This window comes from Numida meleagris, chromosome 2 (assembly GCF_002078875.1).
Source record: "Numida meleagris isolate 19003 breed g44 Domestic line chromosome 2, NumMel1.0, whole genome shotgun sequence".
In the NCBI taxonomy this organism is placed as follows: Eukaryota; Metazoa; Chordata; class Aves; order Galliformes; family Numididae; genus Numida; species Numida meleagris.
Window position 1 is genome coordinate 52,699,777 of NC_034410.1, and position 21,418 is coordinate 52,721,194.

Sequence of the window (21,418 nt, forward strand, 5' to 3'; positions counted from 1 at the left end):
AGATGATCCTTGCAACCCAAGCATGGTTGAAATTGGGCATTGGATGTCTCCCACCCCAGGACTATAGTGTGTCTATTGCCCCAATTCCAGAGTACACATTGAGGATAGACATTCTGCGGAGTCTGACTCCCCAGACCAACATAGGAGAGTTCAGACTAAAAGAAAGATGTATTAGCATCCAGGCAGTGCAGGCAATTTTAAGGGCCCCCACAAAAACTGAGTCCATTTGTTTGCCGCAGCGGCACCAGATCACAAATACAAAACAATATAGACTCCCAGGTAGGCAAGAAGAAATCACCAAGACTATGCAAAAGCTGGAAAGAGCAGAGATTGTAAGACCTGCATACAGCCCATATAACTCCCCCAAATGGCCAGTCACGATGTCAGATGGTATGTGGCAAATGATGGTAGACTACAGAGAATTACGTAAAGTCACACCACCAATCCATGCAGCCATTCCCAATATCACCTCTCTCATGGATATATTAAGTAGAAAAATAGAAACACATCAGTGTGTTCTAGTTCTAGCAATTGCATTTGTCAGCATTCCAATTGCTAAGGAATCCCAAGACCAGTTTGCATTCACATGGGAGGGCAGGCAGTGGACTTTTCAAGTCCTGCCTCATGGGTACATGCATTTACCTACCTTTTGTCATAATCTGATGGCACGTGATTTGGCAAATTGGAGCAAACCTCCTACTGTCAAAATGTACCACTACATCAATGAGCTAATGTTAATGTTTGACCCAATGGAGGCATTAGAGAAGGCAGTAACTTCACTAACTGCCTATTTACAGGAGAAAGGGTGGCCCATGGAAAGTACAAGGACCAGGGCTATCAGGAATTTAACCTAGGTGCTGTCTGGTCGGGTAAGACCAAGGTCTTACCCAGCATGATTATAGATAAGGTCCAAGCATTCCCAGTTCCCATGACACTGAAGTAGTTGAAGGTGTTTTTCAGTATATTAGGATATCGGTGATCCTTTATATCCCATTTTGTGCAACTGCTAAAACCAAGCATGGGATTAGGGTAGAATGGCACAAGAAGTCTTCCAGCAGGCAAAAATAGCTGTTAAACAGGCCCAGGCACTGGGTATATTTGATCCAACCCTTCCAGCCAAACTAGATGCGCATGCAACTCAAGAAGGGTTCGGCTGGGGCTTGTGGCAGTGCCAGAGTTCCATTTGAATCCTTATCAGTTTCTAGTCACAGGTTTGGCATGGAGCAGAAAGATACAGTATTGTCAATGGTTTAAGGGCTGGTTTGGCCCAGTTCCGTGACTAATGGGGCAGAGGGACCCATGGACCCACGCTCTGGGAGAGAGAAAAGGGAAAAAAGGGTAGGGAGATGGGCCTAGAAACAAAACAGCGGCAACAATCTGAGGAGACACAAACTAATTTACTAAATAAGATACCGGAATGCAAAATAACACACTATAATACAATATAATTACAATTTAAGCTAATAAATCCAATACAATGAGAGAGAGTGTCCAAAATTAAAGTAGGCCTTACTCTAGTACCAACAGTGAGACAGATGGGGAGCGAGATGCTGCTGGGATGAGAGACGGGGATGAGAAAAAAAAAAAAAAGCAGGTCTCATGATATGCGAGTTTTTGTCTTTCCCTCTGACCAGAAAATGTAACAGGACAGCAAAGTCCCCTGGGAAACATAGTAGTTCTTCTCTTCTGAGAACCAGGTACATACACTACATGATGTTATGATGTGGAATACCAATAACCAAAAATCATAAAACCATGACAAGTATGGTTGAGAAGCAGTTGTTGGCTACCTATTCTGCACTGCAGACAGTAGAAACGGTAACTCAGACTGCAGAGGTTTTTTTTAAAACCACCTTGCCAATCCAGGGGTGGGTAAAAAGATCTAATCCTCAAACAGGGGTGGCCCAATCACAAACAGCGGCATGCTGGGTTGCCTACATTAGTCAGAGAAGTCACCTGTCATCATCTCTATTAGAGGAAGAATTGCAGAAGATACTTGGCCCAGTAACATATCACAGTGAGACACCTGAGGAAATGATGGTTGCTCGCCCAGAGAAGAGTCCCATATAGGAAGGGAAATATCCTACTCCAGAAGATGCCTAGCACATGGATGGATCCAACAGAGGGAACCCAAGTACGTGGTGAGCCATCGTGTACCATCCCACAACCGAAACAATATGGTTCAAAGAGGGGGATGGATGGAGTAGCCAGTGGGCTGAGCTATGACCCATGTGGATGGTTATAACTCAAGAGCTGGGTGAGAGCACACCGAAGGTCTACACAGATTAGCTGGGTGATCTACTGAGGGCTCACACTCAGTAGCACAGTTGGCCATGCAGGATTGGACAATCCACATCTAACCTATCTGGGGCAAAGATATTTGAGTTGATAAATGGAACATGGCTAGATACAGGACTGTTTGAGCATACCACATCTCTGGACATCAACCCTTGATGTCGCCAGCCAATGATGAAGCTGACACACTGGCTTGAGTTAGATGGCTGGAAAATACATCAGCAGAAGACACTGCCCACCAGCTGCATTGGAAAGTACAACATGCAGGACAGAAGACCACGTGGGCAGTAGCCAAAGCACAGAGGCATAGAGATATCAGATGTTGTCCAACCATGTCAGGACTGTGACGCTTGCTCGCGAATGAGACCAAGACCTCTCTGGAAACAACAGCCCATCTCGCTAGAAGACACAACCCATTACAGTGATGGCAGATTGATTATATAGGTCCCTCTCCTCGACCTGAGGGGGCCAGATATGCCCTAACATGTTGATACAGTGAGTAGACAGATGCAAGCCTATCTTGTACCAAAGGTGAACCAAGCCTATACCATTAAAGCACTAACCAGGCTGATGGTGTCATACAGGACTCCTCAGGTCACTGAGAGTGACCAAAGGTACATGTTTTACAGGTGCAACTGTGCAGAAGTGGGCTGAAGACAACAACACTGAATGGTGGTTTCACCTGCTGTATAATCCAATGGGAGCAGACCTAATAGAAAGATATAACAGCATCCTGAAGGCCACTCTGAAGGCAGATTCACAGTCCTTGCAGGGGTGGACCAAGAGACTCTATGAAACCCTGTGGGACTTGAATGAGACCAGGAGATGGCAGACCCAGTGCTTCATGAATGTTACAGACACCTTGGGCCTCCCCGCTTAGAATACAAATTACAGGCAAGAACACCTCACTCAAGTAGCAAATTGGCACCATTAATAATCTGCCACTGAGGACCTAGAGCCTGGAAAGCACAAGGTAAAATGGGCTTGGAAGCTGCAAGTAGGACTGAAATGTTGTGGTCTACTTGCACCTTGGGGGAGATTATTAGAGGCTGGAGGATCAGTAAACCCTCTGCTGGTTGGTACACGGCCAGCAGAGATAGTAGCTGACATCCCCATCTTCATCACAAAGGAGACATTAATAATGTTCATGTGGCAATTTAGAGTCCTTCCCCTTCGTACCTGATATAGTGATCCAAAGGCCAAAGGGTGTGGTACTGAAGGCCAGGACGTGTGCCGGTGCAAGTGGAGGTGTTGACTCAAGACAGAAGCATGGTCTGTATCTTACTGTGGTGGGCAGATCTACCCCTCCTTGTGCCAGTTAAACATCTGTACTACTCCTCTTGAGGTTGTTAAGTTCACAGGACCACCGGTAGGAGCAACACCACTCTCACATGCTCTGGTGTCCATAAGGAAACATCATGACACCCCATGGTGGACTGCTGAACTTCTGGGAACTGGCAAGAGCAAACCCTTCAACTGCTACTGGTCCTTGAAGATACACTTCATGAAGGAACACCAAACACTGGCCCATCAGAACCACAAAAAAAAAAAACTGTCAACAATCACCTCCAATGCCTTAACATCCTACACGACAATGGGTATTGTATTTGCATTGTGATGTACGTTGTACTTTGTGTTGCCAAAACAGCAGGAGCTTATCCCTGACCTGCTCAATCATTGGTTCAGGCTGTGAAGGGTTGGAGTGGGGTAGAATTGTCAGGTCACAGCCTGAACCAATGGTTAAGCACCAGGTGAGAAGGTATGGCTAACCCAGTGAGCTCAGGTGCAAGCAATGCACCTGAGTGACTGGAAGGGGTGGAGCCTGGATCCAACCTTCCTCATCCTCATTTAAGTGTTAGCAGCTGAGGGAGTAGCATCTCTGGGGATAGAGATTGTACTCCTCTTGGGCCATCACTAGATGTTGGAAAGGGTGAGCCCATTTTCCTTCTTTACTACCTGTTATTGATTCATAGTGCCTATATCCCATTTGAAGGCGTTGTCATCACCTACTTTTGCCATACAGAAGGCAAGTCAAACGCAGTAAAGAAAAAACAAAAATTGAGTCCACTATTTTCTTTGTTTTCTGATCCCTTCTTAAGTTTAATATTTTGCTCTTTCAAAGCTAATGTCTTCAAAGGGTTTCCAGCAGTCCTGAATGTGTTTATTTGGATACAAACAATATGAAAATTTCTTATGTCTAGAATATATCCTTATTCAATTTTTTGTATCACAGATGAAAAAAATAAGTAAGAGACTATGGGGTGTGTTAAGGTACCATGTGGCTTATTTCTTAGCTTTAAGGTTCAATCTGCTACACCTGTTCAACTCCTCAGAGAGCATAAGCTTGAAATCCTCAACTGCTAGAAAATACCAAATAACTTCCTTTTGGACAGCCTTAAGTGCTTTATTATCTGTGCATTGTGTAATGAATGTGAGGTTTGTCTACGAAGATCCAGTGATATCATTATTGTTCTTGTTTTGTTGGTTTGAAGAGTTCTTTTTAGCATCACTTCCATCATAATCCCATCCAATAGCAAGTCAGCTATTTCCTACTAGTTATTTCAACACTGGGGCTATCAGTGCCCTGACACCACACAAGATGAGAATTACCATCGTCTACACAAACAGCAGCTGGCTTGTGTGTCATCCTATTTTAGTAGAGCTGTGTGCGCACGTGTACAAAAATAATTAAGTATTCATCTTCCTGTAATGGTTAAAGACTGCTTTCTGCCCCATTCCAAACATTATACCTGTATACAAAACATTAAAAACAAACAACAAAGAAAAACATAACCAAAAGGATGAAGGAATCAGGAACTCCAAAGCCAAACACTACGTGAAAAAAAAAAAAAAAATCCAATAGAAAGTGGTGAGGCTAACAGTGATGATGCCTGCTAAGAGCCTTCTGTAATGCTTCACTCACTTGTAAGTGGCCCTGTAAGCAATCTATCCAATAATTAGCCCCCAGAACAACAGCTGATCCAGCAGAGCAGAGTAGTAAGCAGCAGGGCTTGAGGCTAGGTGCTGAGAACAAGAACAAACTGGGGCAGCCCAAGTAATTCTACCAAACGAATGGAGCTACTTCTTGCAGGAGTAGGTCAGCAACATTCATGTAAAACAAAGCATTTTAAAAATCATTTCAGCTGAAAAAAGAACAATGTAATAGCCACATGGGAGCACCCGTTAACTTCATTGAGGAACTCCTGAAATAAACTTAAAGGACTAACATCCCTGGTAGCATTCTCCAGCTTTTGTGAACTCAGACACAGCTTTTGAATTATCTGATTCACCTCAAAACCTTCACTAGTCTAACTCAACAGCAGTGGCACAAAACTCGTAAAATTATGAAGCTATCCAATAACCTGGGGCTCCATCATCTTCCATATGTATGCACTTAATGTTCAACAGCCAACAAGCAGGTTGTTTTCCTAACCCCATAAGTGCCTTGATTTCCTGCCACAGAATTTTGCATTTTAATCTGCAGGACAGTGCATTATAGAGACCAAACCTCCCAGTGAAAGAACACCCAGATGATTACTGGTAGTTGTACTGGGCTGGAGGTCATTCACTAAATGGCAATCACGTCTCTGTTTCACAATTACTTTCCAGCCCTCAGGGTGAGAAAAAGGAGCTTCAAAAGAGGAGTGCGAGTCCCAGGCCTTTAAAAAGAAGCACACTGATACAATTGTTTCAGAGGTAACTTGTTTACAGTCAGTAACACTTCGCCAGGAAGACATTCAGTAAAGCAAAAGACAGACTTGCAGAATGAAGAAAGAGCATTCAGAGTGTATTCTTGCTTCCTCTCACTGTCTTCTCATTAAATTCAATGCAGAATATTACAATACCTTTGTGCAAAGGGACAACTAAATATTTCCACATAATTCTGAAAGTCTTTATCCTATTGTCTGTGACTGTCTCTCACGACATGAAGATGACCTTGCTTCAGTGAGATTAAGCTACAATTCAAGAACTCTGGAAGAGGAAAGAGGAAGACAATTTAAGTACAAAACAAAGTTGAATTTGCAGGCAGGCAGATCACTCAGTGATACTCTCAGAAAATCAGGAGCAGGCCTAGGTCAGCGTAACTGGATTTGATTCCAGATGGCAATGACACACTAAGGAACAGTTCAGTTTCATGTAACAGCTAACCAGGATTTGAAGAATATTCTATCTGGGAGAAGAAACCTACACAACACCGATTCCTGTACTTCAGATAAGGATGTACAAAATCACATTTCCATTTTCACTGTTGACTACCAGATGGCATTTACAGCCCACAGACAACCTCAAATCTTCTCTCAGGTCCCAAATGTTAGAAGTTGCCTTCCCTATTCCTCTTCAGCAGGTGTGCTGTTACTACAACATAGAGTAGCTCAGCATGTACTTTTGCCCCCCAAACAAAAACTGCAGCAGCACAGACATACACTTTGCATTCCCATCACTTCATCTTTTGCTCCTACAGTTTCTCCCTCCATTGATGCACACATCCTGGTATTCAGCCAAGCTCTACTTTCTAATCATTTAATATTCCTGAGTAATCCCAAAAACTGTATTCCATGCAGTTACTTATACATCTTGCTGTTGGTCCTAGAAGCTAAGACCAGCAGCTCTCACCACAGCACAGTTCATGATTGCCCTTCATTGTAGGACTTGGTGCAGGGTAGACAAGGATAGGGGGAACCGCTCATCAAACTGACAGGCACAGGAGGCTCAGCCTGGTGAGCACTCTGCAAGGATCAGCACTCAACAAAGCAAGAGGCTACAGCTGGGAGCTGCTAGATTGCAAACAGAAGAGAATGTCCTCCTGCTCCACTCCATTTGAAGTAACCAATGCTGAGCTGCATTTTAGGGACTGTGCAAGGCAAGAAATCATCAATCACATCTGCAGATGAGTGAAAATCCAGGTCACAATATGGTATGCAAAGTAAAATGTTCCCTGTGAAAACATCCAGCTGAGTAAACTGGCATTCTTCACTACTGAAAAATTTCAAGTGGTATTCAGGGGCAACCTCGGAGTATGCTCTGACGCTATGACACTGTCAAGCAGTCACAAGGATAGTAGACTTGGCTTCTAAAGTTCATGCTATGAAATAAAACAAATTAGAAACACTCATATCTCCACAGAAATGCCTGAAGCACAGTCTGGGATAAGCAACAGGAGGCAACAAGGTAAAGCAAGGATACAAACAGCAGGAAGGAAACAGCCAGTCACTCAAAGGATGCCACAGAAGAAACCATGCTACTCCTGTAATGATGCACAGGCTGCAGCTTGAGATCATCTACCATGAGCCTCCTACAATGGCTGTGTCACAGCTTCACCCTCTGTGACTTCTACCTGATCCTTTCAAAGCAGCACACAGAACACAAGGCTGGATTTCTTTCAGCCTCTTCACTATTTCATGAATAAAGCAAAACACATTTGTTTCAGTATGTAACACTCAAATTTAGAGCTCAATTGCACTCTGAAGTTATACCTTGTTATCCATTCTAAACTATGTTAAGCAAATCAACACAGCTCTGAAATGCAAAGCACAGCTCTCAGCCTGTAGCACAGTGATCTTCAGCTGTGCTCCAGCTGTTTGACCAAATAATGTTTTAAGTCTCTGAGGCTCTCAGCACATTAGTTTAGCACAGCAGCTTCAAAGTTCTACTCCTTGGACCTAACTCAGGTGCCACATAGGGTGACATACACACAAAAAGTTACCAAAGAGCATGTAGTCCTGAAATTCAAATTCAAGTACATAATACTAGATTCCTAAACCTCTAAGTGTTCTATTCTAGTTTAAAATATCAGCACAGTAATTTGTGAACGCTCTCAAAAACAAAAGTCAAGTAACAGCCTCCAAACATTGCAGGCAAACCTTTCATATTGTCCTTGTGATAACATGTCACTGTGTTTGCACAAGACTTTAGAAAGCAACTAAAAACACTTTATATATTGCTGTACTTTTATATTATTGAAGACAAGGTCAACAGTACTTGGAAGACCCACCAGTACTTTTCCAAGGATTCAGAAGCCTCACTTCACCTGTGTGGTTTGGAAAACGTTATTTCTGAAATCCCAAAGTGGGATGTCAGTACATTAATACTATTGAATTGACAGTTCTGCTCAGTCTTGCATGCTTTACGCAGGTTAAACCAATCTGAAATGCTGAGAATCATAGAACGGTTTGGATTGGAAGAGACCTTAAAGATCCTACAGTGCCAACCCTACTGCCATGGGTAAAGAAGGCTACTAACAATGAAGAGATTCCAGACAAAGCATCGCTGTATTTCACAGACACACAGTCCTGCATAACCATGTTGGTTCAGATGCTTGTAGCAGCCATTTCTCCAGAAGAAGCACTCTTCTTGCAGCCCAGCCAAAGGCTCTGCTCTGACAGGGTTGTGGAGTATCTGCAAACTCAACGAACGGCCTAAATCTTCAACATCAGCCAGGCATAAAAAAGAGGAAAAATAAAATAAAGACAAAAAGGAGAAACACCTCCAGGAAACATATGCTAGGCCTAACATCACAGAAATGCAATAGCAAGTATTTTAGAACATAGATTGAGATGCCAGTTCTTCCCCAAGGATAAATTCTTAAGGTATCTTTATCTCAGTATTACCACGTTTTCAGTAAGTATCAATTCCTCATTTCAGACAAGAAGACATCACATTGCAATGAATCAAAGGTAACTCACTGAAATCTCCTTTCCATGCGTATTCTCTTTCTCTCTAAAGAGAGAGCTTAGGAAAACAGCTTAGGAAAACAATAAATAAATATAGGTTATCAAATACGAAAAACCCAGCCCACAAAGCTTTGCCTGGCAGCACTGAGCAGGCAGCTGGATGCACGCAGTGGTTTCACAGAACAGCAAGGGCTTAACTCAGCACCTGAAGTCAGAACCTCTGAAGTCAAAGGCACATCAAGAAAGCAGGTCCACACATCCCCTTGCCAAACCACCAACTCCAAGGGAAGCCTGGGACCTGCCAATACAAGACAGCTATGGCAAATTAAGTGAAGATAGCAGTTAAATCTGAAGGGGTTTAAACGGCAGTGAATTCCTATATAAGGAAGTTTACTTTAAGCCCAAGTAGCACACTCCATTGGGCCCATAGAACCGATCGGGCTGCTTCACTGGCAAAAGCAGCCTCTCCCTGGGAAGAATCCAGTCAGACACGTGCTCTGCCCGCGCTGAAGCCCCACACAGCGCCTGGCAGCCCCAGGCCCCACACTGAGGCCGCTGCCCGCCCATGAAGTGAAGCTGAGGCAAGCCACCCCGGGACTACCCCCGCTCCGACGGCAGGCGACGGCTGCAGGAGATACCGTACCGGCGGGCAGGAGGCAGTCCAGCGGTGTAAAGACGCGCTCCATAGCCCCTCGCTGCCCGCCCTGGAATACGAACACAAAACGCCGGACAGCGGACCAGCCGCCTCCGCCGGAGGAGTGCAGACAACTGAGACCTGGGCCTCCCCTACTCCTCCCCGTGGGGTACTGGCAGCCGAGTACAACCCCAGTCGACAGGAGAACCGGAAGGCGGTAATAGCAGTGCCGAGAGAATCGGTCCCTGCCGCAATCCTCCGCTCGGTGCTTGATTGAGTGGGAAGGCGGGGCGGGAGGTGACGAAGGCCGTGGGCAGTTCAGCGCGGGGCCCCGAGGAGAGCGGATCCGTTTGGGTTTGTTCGTCTTTGCGGCGCTGCAATGAACAGTTCTGTCAGAAGAGAAGTTTGATAGCTTGTAGCCCGAGCTGCGGCCGCAGTCCTGCAATGAGACCTCAGCACCTGCTTGCAGCCACTGCGCTGCTGTCAGGCGGCTTCGCTGCATCAGAGCACCCGAACTTCGGTTTGGTGGGTTTACAGGTTGTCTGTATTAATAATACGGCTTCTTGTTATTGTTTCAGATGCAAACTTAGCTCTCTCCCCCTACTCAAAGCTTGAACAGGGGAAACAGCTGGCAAATGGTGTGTTTGTTTTCCGTAGTTAATTGTCCAGCCCCTAAGAGGAACTGTGACATTTACACTCAGCATAATGCTCAATGGAAAGTATTTTATTGTAATGTTGTCACAAAATTTGTTATATAGATAGGTTCTATCTGCTTGTAGACTCTTAACTAGAAAATAAATAATCCTGAGGCATGAAATACGTTATTTTTCGTGCAAGGAGCAGGAAGGTCAGGCCTTGAGGCCCCCAGAATTTGACTGGCATGTTCCTGCCCTCTGGAGCAGCGCTAAGCATTGCTGTGCCGCCTGTTGTCATCCCCACAGCTCTGTCACCAACTCTGGTCCTCATGCAGCTGTGCACCAAGCTGTCTCCCACTGCCCAGTTTTTCTGGTTCAGGGGATCTGTGCTGCAGCAGAGGGCAGCAAAGGAGAACAGCCTGTGGGTCCTGCCTTCAGGAGCTTGCTGATTTGTCACTGCGCCCCCAAGGAAACAACCTTCGAGGAAGTGGGAGATCTGATGTGGAGTCCCTCTCAACAACCACCAGGCACCTTCTTAGTGAGCCCTTGACAGAGGCACTGTGGAGTGGGATGAGGTAGATGGACATAGACTGGATTTGGAGATATTTGGGAAAAGAAAGCACAACAGCCAGGTAAGGTCCCCCGTAAAATCAGAGTGAAGTGGGACCCACAGGTCAGCCCTTTGTGCAGTCCACACTGTTAGGCTGAGGTTTGCAGCCAAATCGACACATTTAATTGACTTTGGTGCTTGGGTACGGCTGGGCCATGTTTATCCTTCATGATGACATGAGTCTGCGATGACTAACAGTGCCTCTTTGATCTGAGCAGTGCAAGCGCTAAACCTTCACATTGCCTCTTTCAGATAAGCTGTCCTGCCCCCTGTGAGAGATTGTGCTCTACAAGCAATTCTAGGCCACAAAGATCATAAGAAGTTCTGAAGCGTTGGAAGTGTGCATGTCTTGACAATGAGAGAAGTGAGAAGTTCCTGGGAAACTCAAGGAAAATGTGGATATCAAGATTATCACTGCTTACACAAGAAATTAAAAATGTTTCACTTTTGACTCATTTAAGTTTTCTTTCCTCTCCACTGAATACTTGAATTTCAAACGGTATTAGACAGAACTTTGATAGCAACTCAGCATCTTTATTTAACCAGGGTAAGAGCAACCAGCGTAAGGATGCTAACCGTGCAAGGATCACCATGCAGATAACTCTTCACTGCCTTCTGTGCTTTTTTTTCCCCTTTCAATTTTACTAAGTGTTTTCCCACCACTAGGTAAAATTATTAAATCTTCTCCAGTATAGCTCATTTTTCAAAAGTATCTGCCAGTCTTTCTGAAATTTTTATTTCTGATGTGGTTGTTTTGTTTTTGTTTTTTTTTTCTGATAAAAGTACTGATAAACAGCAGTGGCTTCTTGAGGACTGCCATGCTTGCTCAGAGTGAAGGTCTGTCCTAGTTAGGACTCCATTCCAGTAGTGCTGAGTTCTTCAAGGCTTCCTTCTTTTCTCCTCTGCACTCTTTCAACATTTTTTTTTCCTGGAAATTCAACAGTTTTCCATTTCTCTTCTCTCTTCATATCTGACAAGGCTTTTTCTTCTCTATCAGACCTATGACTTCCAGGCAGTTCTCTGCCAGCCACTGCAAAAAATCAATCTCTCTGCTGATCATGCTAATGCATGATTTGTAACAATAGCATTACAAAGAGAAATCAATCTTGAGAGAGAAGGCTGGCACTAGGATCCTTAAAATCCTTTTGAGACTTTCAGGGGTCTGTAAGGTAAGGCAAAGTGCCTGCCCGCTGTATCAGTAGGTGAGGGGCAAGCATGTCAGGTGCTCTCCCCTCTTCCTTGACTCTAGCTTCTTTTCAGTGCCCTTGCTTTAAGGTTTTGAATCACTCATCCACAGTATAAAGCTCTTTTTAAAAGAGCTGTACAGGAATCACTTCAGTCAGTGCTGAAATGCACAGATCTCTAAGACAGGACCTAACAATTTAACGCATTTATTTAGTAGAGCCTAGCAATGGTGTATATACCGTAGGAAGTCTCAAATGGGCAAATAAATTGCTCCACCCAGCCTGGCATTTCTTTTACTGAGTCCCCTAAGGACATCAAACTGTCAGGAGTCTATATTATGTTACTGAAGAATAGGCACTTTAATCTGCTCTTTGCACTCTAACTTGGTGCTGGGATATCCATGTAATTTTCCTGAGAAGGGCTGCCACTTAATGAAATAGGATCAGTTTTCCTAGTCATGCCTAGGAAATACCCAGTAAATATTACACCTGATTTTCCAGGTAGCAGGTGAGATTCAGCAGTATTTCTTTGTTCTAGTTGGATCTCAAATTTAAAGCACGTAGAAACAAAAAAGCCATCCAAACAAAAATCCCTCTCCTCTGTTTGTATACGCCTAATTTACTTTGCAGTGTTTTGCAGAAGAGCGTACAGAGAGGCTATGCAAGAAAGACATCCCAGAAATACTGTTACTGTGCTTTGATTACTGCTGTCTCCTCTGGTTAGTTAAACGGAGGGCAAGTGATCTCAACCCTTAGTGCATAAGTAAACAGGCCAGCAGATGAAGTACCTGAGTGACAGATGAAGCTGTCTGACAAAGGAATTTTCTGAGAGATGGGCAGGGAAGGTTGAGGAAGTGTTCAGACCTTATAAACCTCCTCTGCTCTCTAGCCAGCTGGTCAGGGCTCTCACCTCATATGTTTTCTCTTATTTTTGAACAGACTAAATGGCTGGTGTCTATATGGAGAAATTGCAGTTTATGTATATATACATATGCATATGCTATAAATATGTATTATATATATAAATACATGTAGTATAAAGCACTATACATATTAAACTATGTATGTATACGTTATTCTTATCAGACTCTAGCCTCATCTTCTTTCTGAAAATTACTCAGAGAAGCAGTTGGTCGGCCAGCTTCTATAAGGACCGGTTGTGACAGGGCTAGTCCTGCATTTCAGCATAACTAAGGCTGCTCAGATGGGAAGAGTTGAAGGGTGCTGAGGAGGATAGTAGCTTTTATTTACTCAGAAAATCTCCTGAGACTTAGCAAGAAAAGCAGAGTGGATTCAACCTAAGTTGCTGGAGGTTAAATGGGATGTATGCAACAGGGCTGAAGCCTACAAGGTTTGCTGTGCTTCTTTAGGTTGATCAGTCCCTGCATATCCCAGTTCTGATAGGCGGTCCAGGCTAACTTACAGAAGCATTAATCGCTTTCAGGATTTTCTTTCCTTCTTTCAAGTAGCCCAGTCTAGTTGAGACTGAAAGCTTGTTTGGACCTTGTCCAATAAACCAAGAGAGCCTGTCTCCAGCATTAATGACATATAGCTCCTCCCAAGACTGAAGTCAGCTTGGTTCGATTATGTCAGACATCACAATGTAAGCTTGGTTGCAAAGTACTTTGGGTACTGTTCAGAAATTATGGCAGATCTCAGTAACTGGCAACACGTATCACAGCCTTTTTATTTGAAGATGTATGGAAGCAAGTTTACCTGCATACCTTCAAATGTTTCTCTTGGTGACATATGACACAAGCTGCCTGTAAGAAGGAAACACTTCTATTGGTCTGTTTGTGTTCATCCTGCTGTTCCGATTTTATTGGTAATCCAGAAGTTTGTGTAAAGCTGGTGTCATGGTTTTATAATTTTTGGTTATTGGTATTCCACATCATAACATCATGTAGTGTATGTACCTGGTTCTCAAACAGAAGGACTACTACATTCCCCAGGGGACTTTGCTCCCCTGTTACCGTTTTCCGGTTAGAGGGAAAGATAAAAACTCGCATATCACAAGACCTTCTCTCTTTCCGCCTGTCTCTCATCCTGGCAGCATCTCGCTCCCCAGCTGTCTTATCATCAGTATTAGTGTAAGGCCCCCCTTGATTTTTGGACATTCTCTCTCTCTGTATTGGATTTATCAGCTTAAATTGTAATTATGTTGTATTATAGTGTGTTATTGTGCACTCCTATATCTTATTTAGTAAATTAGTTTTTTTCTCCTCAGATTATTGCTGCTGTTTTGTCTTTAGGCCCATCTCCCTACTCTTTTTCCCTTTTCCCTTTCACGGGGCATGGGTCCATGGGTCCCCCGCCCAATTCATCACAGAACCAAGCCGAACGCCTGTAAACCACTGACAGCTGGCAATCAGGATTCAGGCAAGAATATTTTCTCCTTTCCTCCACAACTTAATTTTATATTAATATTAACCTAGAGTTAAAATAGCAGGCTGAGAGGACTTATTCTGGTATCCATTCCAGTGTTTATGCTGAATAATAAGGTTGGGAATGTTTAAATAGTGCAATCTGATTGTCTGCACATAAGTGCTTTATAATGCAAAAAATGCATCAGTAGATAAATGTGGTGCTAAATTATAGATATTATATCCTTACAATTATCCTGTACCAAAAATTCAAGTCTCTACACCCTGCAGAGCAGGCTGAAGATAAACCTTTTGGATTATTTTAAGTCATACAGTAAAGAAGTACAGAAGAAAGTCATGCTGTAGCAATTCTGTGGCTCACCAGGCAGAACACTGAGAATGGAAGGCCTGAATTTTAACCCAAGCTCTGCTATGGACACATGTAGACAGAATCAAACCACATGGATCCGTATCCTGAAATGCATACACAAAGTTTTGTAACGTTCTGTGTCTTTGTCTTCTCCTCTGTATAATGGCATTAGTGAAGTATACCTATAGTTTGAAATCAGTCTGAGATCAACAGCCAAAACCAAATTAATGCGTTTTAGTAATGAACAGGCAGAATGGTGTTTATTTATCATTTTGTTTTATAAAAAAAATGAGGAGAAGATTTATTAGGATCACGAACAGTATTCCATCATAAACACAGATGAAAGGTAAACTTTAGAAAGAGGATTGTGTACTGAAGTGGTAACTTTTAGAAAAGAGGAATTTTCATTGCATCGTGCAGTCTAATAAATGTGACTGTCTCTTTGATTTCTTGGAGCCAGGAAACTGCATGGTTTGCTGAGCCATTAGGCAAGCTATTCAACTAGCCTGGATTGGAGCTTCTCAGAAGCCTTTGCTCTGGTGTCCTGCAGTGCCTTCATGCTGATGGGCAGCCGAACTGAATGGCACTTCTTTTGTACTCCTCCTAGAAGGAACAAGGGAAGAAAATGTGATGGAAAAGACGGCACACCAGTTGAAATTAGGATAGTTTAATTAAAGGAAAAACAAACAAGTAGAAGCTATGCAGAACAAAGGGAGAAAACAAATATGCCAGCAGCAAGCAGTGTTTGGCTACATCTTGGACAGCAGGATTCACTGTGTGTTTACTCAGGAGGACAAGAGGACAGACATTTTCATAAGGAGAGCTTCCTCTCTTCTTCCCCTTCCCCAGCTTGTATTGCTGAGTGTGATGCCATTACATATGGAACATTCCCTAGGTGGATTTAGGCCGGCTGCTCTGGCTGTGTCACCCCACACACCTCTTGCCTGCTCCCAGCCTTCTGGCCCTAGGGAGTTTGGAGGCCTGACTGCTGTGTCAGCACTGCTCAGCAGTAACTAAACATTGATGTGATTCCAATGTTGTTGTGGCTACAGAGCAGAGCACTGCATGGGCTGCTGTGGGGAAACTGAACAGCATTCCAGCCAGACTCAGTACATGTTTCACTGACAGCAGAATAAATAAGAAAAAAATAAGAACAAATCAGAGAAATGCTGCATTATATTCTGCTAGGAGGAAATGTGTTGTTTTTTCTGGCATGTACAGAAACTCTTGTTGTAAAGTAATTGTCTTCTCAGTGTAAGAGTCATAGAATCATTGAATTATTGAGGTTGAAAAAGACCGCTAAGATCAGCTAGCCCAACCATCAACTCATCAGCACCATGCCCACTAAACCACATCCCTCAATGCCACATCTACCATTTTCTTGAACATCTCCAGGGACAGTCACTGTCCCTGACAATGCACCACCTCCCTGGACAGCCTGTTCCAATACCTCACCACTTTCTGAGAAAGTTTTTTTCCTAATATCCTATCAGAACTTCCCCTGGCACAACTTAAGGCCATTACATCTCATCTTATTTCTAGTTACCTGGGAAAAGAGGCTGACCCCCGCCTCGATAAAACTTCCTTTCAGGTAGTTTTAGTGATAAGGTTTTCCCTGAGTTTCCACTTCTCCAAACTAGACAATCCCAGTTCCCTCAGCCACTCCTCATAAGACTTGTGCTCCAGACCCTTCACCAGCTTCATTGCCCTCCTTTGGACATGCTCCAGGGCCTCAATGTCTTTCTTATAGTGAGAGGCTCGAAACTGAACATAGTACTCAAGATCCAGTCTCACCAGTGCCAAGTACACCTCCATAATCTTGCTGACTACACTATTTCTGATAAAAGCCAAGAAGGATGCCATTGGCCTTCTTAGCCACCTAGGTACACTGCTGGCTTGTGTGCAGCCAGCTTTCATCTAACAACCCTTTTTCTTCATACAGCTTGCCAGCCACTCTGCCCCAAGCCTGTAGCAATGCATTGGGTGGTTGTGACCAAAGAGCAGGACCTGTCTTGATCTTGTTGAAGCTCATGCAGTTTGCCTCAGACCATCAATCCAGCCTATCCAGATCCTTCCAAAGAGCCTTCCTACCCTCAGGCAGAGCAATATTTCCTCCAAACTTGGTGTCATCTGCAACTTTACTGAGGGTGCACTTCATTGCCTCATCCAGACCATCAGTATAGATGTTTAACAGGGCCAGCCACAATGCTGACTGCTGAGGAACACCACTAGTGACTGGTCACCAGTTGGATTTAACTCCATTCACCACCACTTTCTGGGCCTGGCCACTCAAACAGTTCTTTACGCAATCAAGAATACACCTGTCCAAGCCATGGGCTGCCAGCTTCTCTGGAAGAATACTGCGGGAGAGAGTCAAATGCTTTACTAAACTCCATGCAGACTACATCCAAAGCCTTTCCATCATCCACTAGGCTGCCTGCTCATAGAAGGAGATCAAGTTGGTCAAGCAGGACCTGCCTTTCATGAACTCATGCTGGCTAGGCCTGATCCTCTGGTTGTCCTGCATATGCTGCCTGATCATAGTCAACATGATCTGCTCCATGACCTTCCCCGACACCAACGTCAAGCTGACAGGCTTGCAGTTCTCTTGATCCTTCTTCTGACATTTCTTCTAGATGGGTGTCACATTAGCAAGTCTCCAGTTGCCTGGGACCTCCCTGTCTGACCATGATAAGGCTGATAAATAATGGAAAGTGGCTTAGCAATCACATCTGTCAGCTCCATCAGTACCCTCAGATGGATCCCATCCAGCCCCGTGGATCTGCGATAGTCGAGGTGGTACAGCAGGTGGTATAATGGAGATAATTAACTGTTTCCTCCTGAATTGTGTGGGGTTTATTCTGCTCCCCATCCCTGTCATCCAGCTCAGGGAGCTGCCTACTATGGGGAAATGCAGATAATCACTCTGAGTTTTCTTCTCAGGACCTTATCTCCAGCAAACTTGAATTTCTTACGTAAATGCTTCCCATAGCACCCAAAAGTGCATGTTTTTCATTCTGTCTCTTTACCCTAACTCTTAGAAATTACACTTCTCCTCACCTCTCTCGGTAGGTGATACAAGCATCTAGCAAATCAATATCATTCACTTGGAAAATCAATACCGTGCATTTGGACTGGATGTGAGAACAAATGGGATGGCATGGGGTGCTGATGAATGCTTTGCTGCTTCTTTGTCCCTGGATGTGTGCTATTGTATCCAGAGTGAGAGGAAGCAAGCTGCAGTAGTTTCTCATGATAATCTATTCAGTTCTCATTCCTCTCCCAGGAATGAGGTGGTCTTCAAAAACTACAGAGAGAAAACATTTCCCTGTAGTCATCTGAGCATGCACGAAGGTCAGCATGAGTCAGTGACAGGGAATGATACTAAGAGGATCAGGAAAATCCACCTCATAAATAAATAGCTTAGAGGTTGGTGCAAACACAAGAATTTTGGTTTTTTTTGACCATGGGGCAATTTACTTGGCACCTGGCATGATGGCTGCAGATGGAACTCACCTGTCTCCAAGGGGTAAAAGGATCCTAGCCCAGGAACTGGCAGGACTTGTTGAAAGGTCTTTAAACAAGGCATGAAGGGGAGGGAGACAAAATGAGTGCCACTAGGGTTGAGTGAGTAGTTTGAGGGTTCAATACTGAACTTGATGGGTGATGAGGGTGGAGTACAAAGTGATGGAGAAGGGCAGGGGGATGCTGTTGCTCTAGGGGATCCTAGATCCTCTAGAAAGGTGGTGAGACAGAAAGCCTAGCTGAAGTGCCTTTATACCAATGCACACAGTGTGGGAAATAAGCAGGAGGAGTTGGAAACTGTGATGTGCTTGGAAAGTTATGACCTTATTGCTATTATGGAAACATGGTGGGATGACTCCCATAACTGGAATACCAACATTGAGGGGTATCAGCTCTTTAGAAGGGATAGGCAAGGTAATAAGGGTGGGGGAGTTACCCTCTATGTCAAAGAGAGGAGAGACTGTGAGGAGCTCCCTCTGAGGAAAAAGTCAGGAACAGGTTGAGAGCCTGTTGGTTAGAATTAGGGATAGGAGTGATAAAGGCCAGCTGGTGACACAGGTATACTACAGGCTGCCTGATCAAGGGGAGCCTGTTGATGAGGCTGCCTTGCTTCAGCTCCAGGAGGCATCATGCTCACAGGCTCTTTTCCTGGTGGGAGACTTCAACCATCCAGATATCTGTTGGAAAAAACCATACAGCGAGCTGCAAGAGATCCAGGAGACTCCTGGAATCCATTGATGATAACTTTCTGGTTCAGGTACTGGACAGACTGACCAGAGGTGAAGCATTGCTGGACCTGCTGCTCACTAATGCAGAGGAGATCATTAAAGGCATTAAGGTTGGAGGCAGCCTGGGCTGCAGTGACCGTGGCCTGGTTGAATTCATGATCTCAATGTGAACTCATGATCAAGGAATGTGGGCCTGGCAAAGAGTGGGGTCAGGACCCTGAACTTCTGAAGTGTGACCTTTAGGCCACTCAAGGAATTGTTGGCTGAGATCTCCTGGGATGCTGTCCTCAGAGACAAAGATGTTGAGGAAAACTGGCTACTCTTCAAGGATGCCTTTTTGAGAGAACAAGAGAACTGTCCCTCTGAATAAGAAAGCGGGCAGAGGAGGCAGGAAACCAGCATGACTTAGCAAGGACCTGCTGGGCAAACTGAGGGCAAAGAAAGGTACGCACTAGCTTTGGAAACAAGGGCATGTCACCTGGGAAGAATACAGGGATGCTGTCCAGACTTGTAGATGTGGGATCAGGAAAGCCAAGGCACAGGCAGAACTGGACTTGGCGAAGGATGTTAAAAACAGCAAGATGACATTCTACAGGTACATTGGCCAGAAGAGACAGGCCAAAGCAAGAGTACCTCCTTTGGTAAATGTAAAAGGAGAGCTGGCTTCAACAGATGAGGAGGAGGCTGAGGTACTGAATGAATTCTTTGCCTCGGTCTTCACTGGCAGCCAGGATTCTAATATTTCTCATGTCCCTGAACCCTGCATCCCTAAACCTCTATGTGGGGACTGGGGGAGTAAATCCTCCTCTCCTCCCCCACCTAGTGTAAGGGCGGAGCAAGTCTGAGACTCTGAGACCACCTTGTGAGACTGAATGCGTACAAGTCTATGGGGCCGGATGACATGCATCCCAGGGTTCTGAAGGACTTGGCTGAGGTGTTTGCCAAGCCACTCTCCATCATATTTGAAAAGCTGTCAGGTGAGGTCCTGGGTGACTGGAAAAAGGGTCAAGTCACTCCCATTTATTTAAAAAAAAAAAAAAAAAAAAAAAAGCAAGGAGGACCGACTACAGGCCGGTGAGTCTCACCTCTGTGCCTGGGAAGATCATGGAACAGATCCTCATGGATGACATTCTAGATCACATGAGGAATGAGCATGTGATCCGAGACAGCTAGCACGGCTTCACCAGGGGAAGGCCATACCTAACCAAACTGGTGGCCTTCTATGGAGTGATGGCATTGGTGGACAAAGGGAAGGCGACTGATGTCATTTACCTGGACTTGGGCAAGGCCTTTGACATGGTCCCCCACCACATTCTTATCTCCAAATTGGAGAGGTGTGGATTTGATGGATGGACCACCCGGTGGATAAGGAATTGGTTTAAAGGCTGCAGACAAAGGGTGGTGATCAATGGTTCTATGTCCAGGTGGAAGCTGGTAATGAGCGGTGTCCTCCAGGGTTTTGTCTTGTGACCAGTGCCTTTTAACATCTTTATCAATGACATTGATGATGGAATTGAGTGCACCCTCAGCAAGTTTGCTGATGACACCAAGCTGAGTAGTGCAATTGACACAATGGGAGGAAGGGATGCCATTCAGAGGGACTTCCAAAGACTTGAAAGGTGGGCCGAGGTGAATCTAAGGTCCTAGGTCTGGGGCCCCCAGTACATGAAAGACAGGGAGCTGTTAGAGAGGGTCCAGAGGAGAGCCACAAAGATGATCAGAGGGCTGGAGCACCTCCCCTACGAAGACAGGCTGAGGGAGCTGGGCTTGTTCAGCCTGGAGGAGAGAAGGCTGCGGGGTAACCTCATTGCAGCCTTCCAGTACCTAAAGGGAGCCTACAAACAGCAGGGGAGTCAACTCTTTGAAAGAGTAGATAATGGCAGGACAAGGGGAAATGGTTTTAAGGTGAAGGAGGGAAGATTTAGGTTGGATATCAGGGGGAAGTTCTTTACTGTGAGAGTGGTGAGGTGCTGGAACAGGCTGCCCAGAGATGCTGTGGATGCCCTGTCCCTGGAGGTGTTCAAGGCCAGGCTGGATGGGGCGCTGGATATCCTGGTCTAGTATTAGATACAGAGGTTGGCGGCCCTCCCTGCAGCACAGGGGTTGGAGCTTGATGATCCTTGAGGTCCCTTCCAACCCAAGCCATTCTATGAATCTGTGGCTACTGGAAGGTGAATGACAGCAGAGCTAGTGTCTGCTCACAGATCATTCATATTACTTCTGTCTTGGCTGGACTAAGTTTGGCCAAAGCCCGTGAGGTGTTCTCTGTGGGGATGACTGCCAAGATGATGAAGAGTGGGGCCAGCTGCGCTCACCTCTCCTAGTCACTGCTTTAAACCATCCAAGTGAGAGAAGAAATGTTGAGTCCTGCAAGGAGCTGAGGAGATCAGGGATAAAGTCAAG

At 44.8% G+C, this 21,418-nt stretch overlaps 1 protein-coding gene and 1 long non-coding RNA gene across 6 annotated transcripts in view; one reads left to right on the forward strand and one right to left on the reverse strand.

Moving 5' to 3' along the window:
* Positions 1–10,125, reverse strand: part of TPK1 (thiamin pyrophosphokinase 1) — a 314,743-nt gene extending 304,618 nt beyond the window's left edge. For all 5 annotated transcript variants that reach the window (XM_021388536.1, XM_021388538.1, XM_021388539.1 and 2 more), the window contains exon 1: positions 9,610–10,125. In XM_021388536.1, the coding sequence (XP_021244211.1) occupies positions 9,610–10,102 (493 nt within the window). In that variant the 5' untranslated portion in view covers positions 10,103–10,125. The remainder of the gene's footprint in view (positions 1–9,609) is intronic.
* LOC110394587 lies at positions 9,915–11,305 on the forward strand. The gene is made up of 2 exons (XR_002435724.1): positions 9,915–10,125; positions 11,098–11,305. It is a non-coding gene; the product is annotated as an uncharacterized LOC110394587 (long non-coding RNA).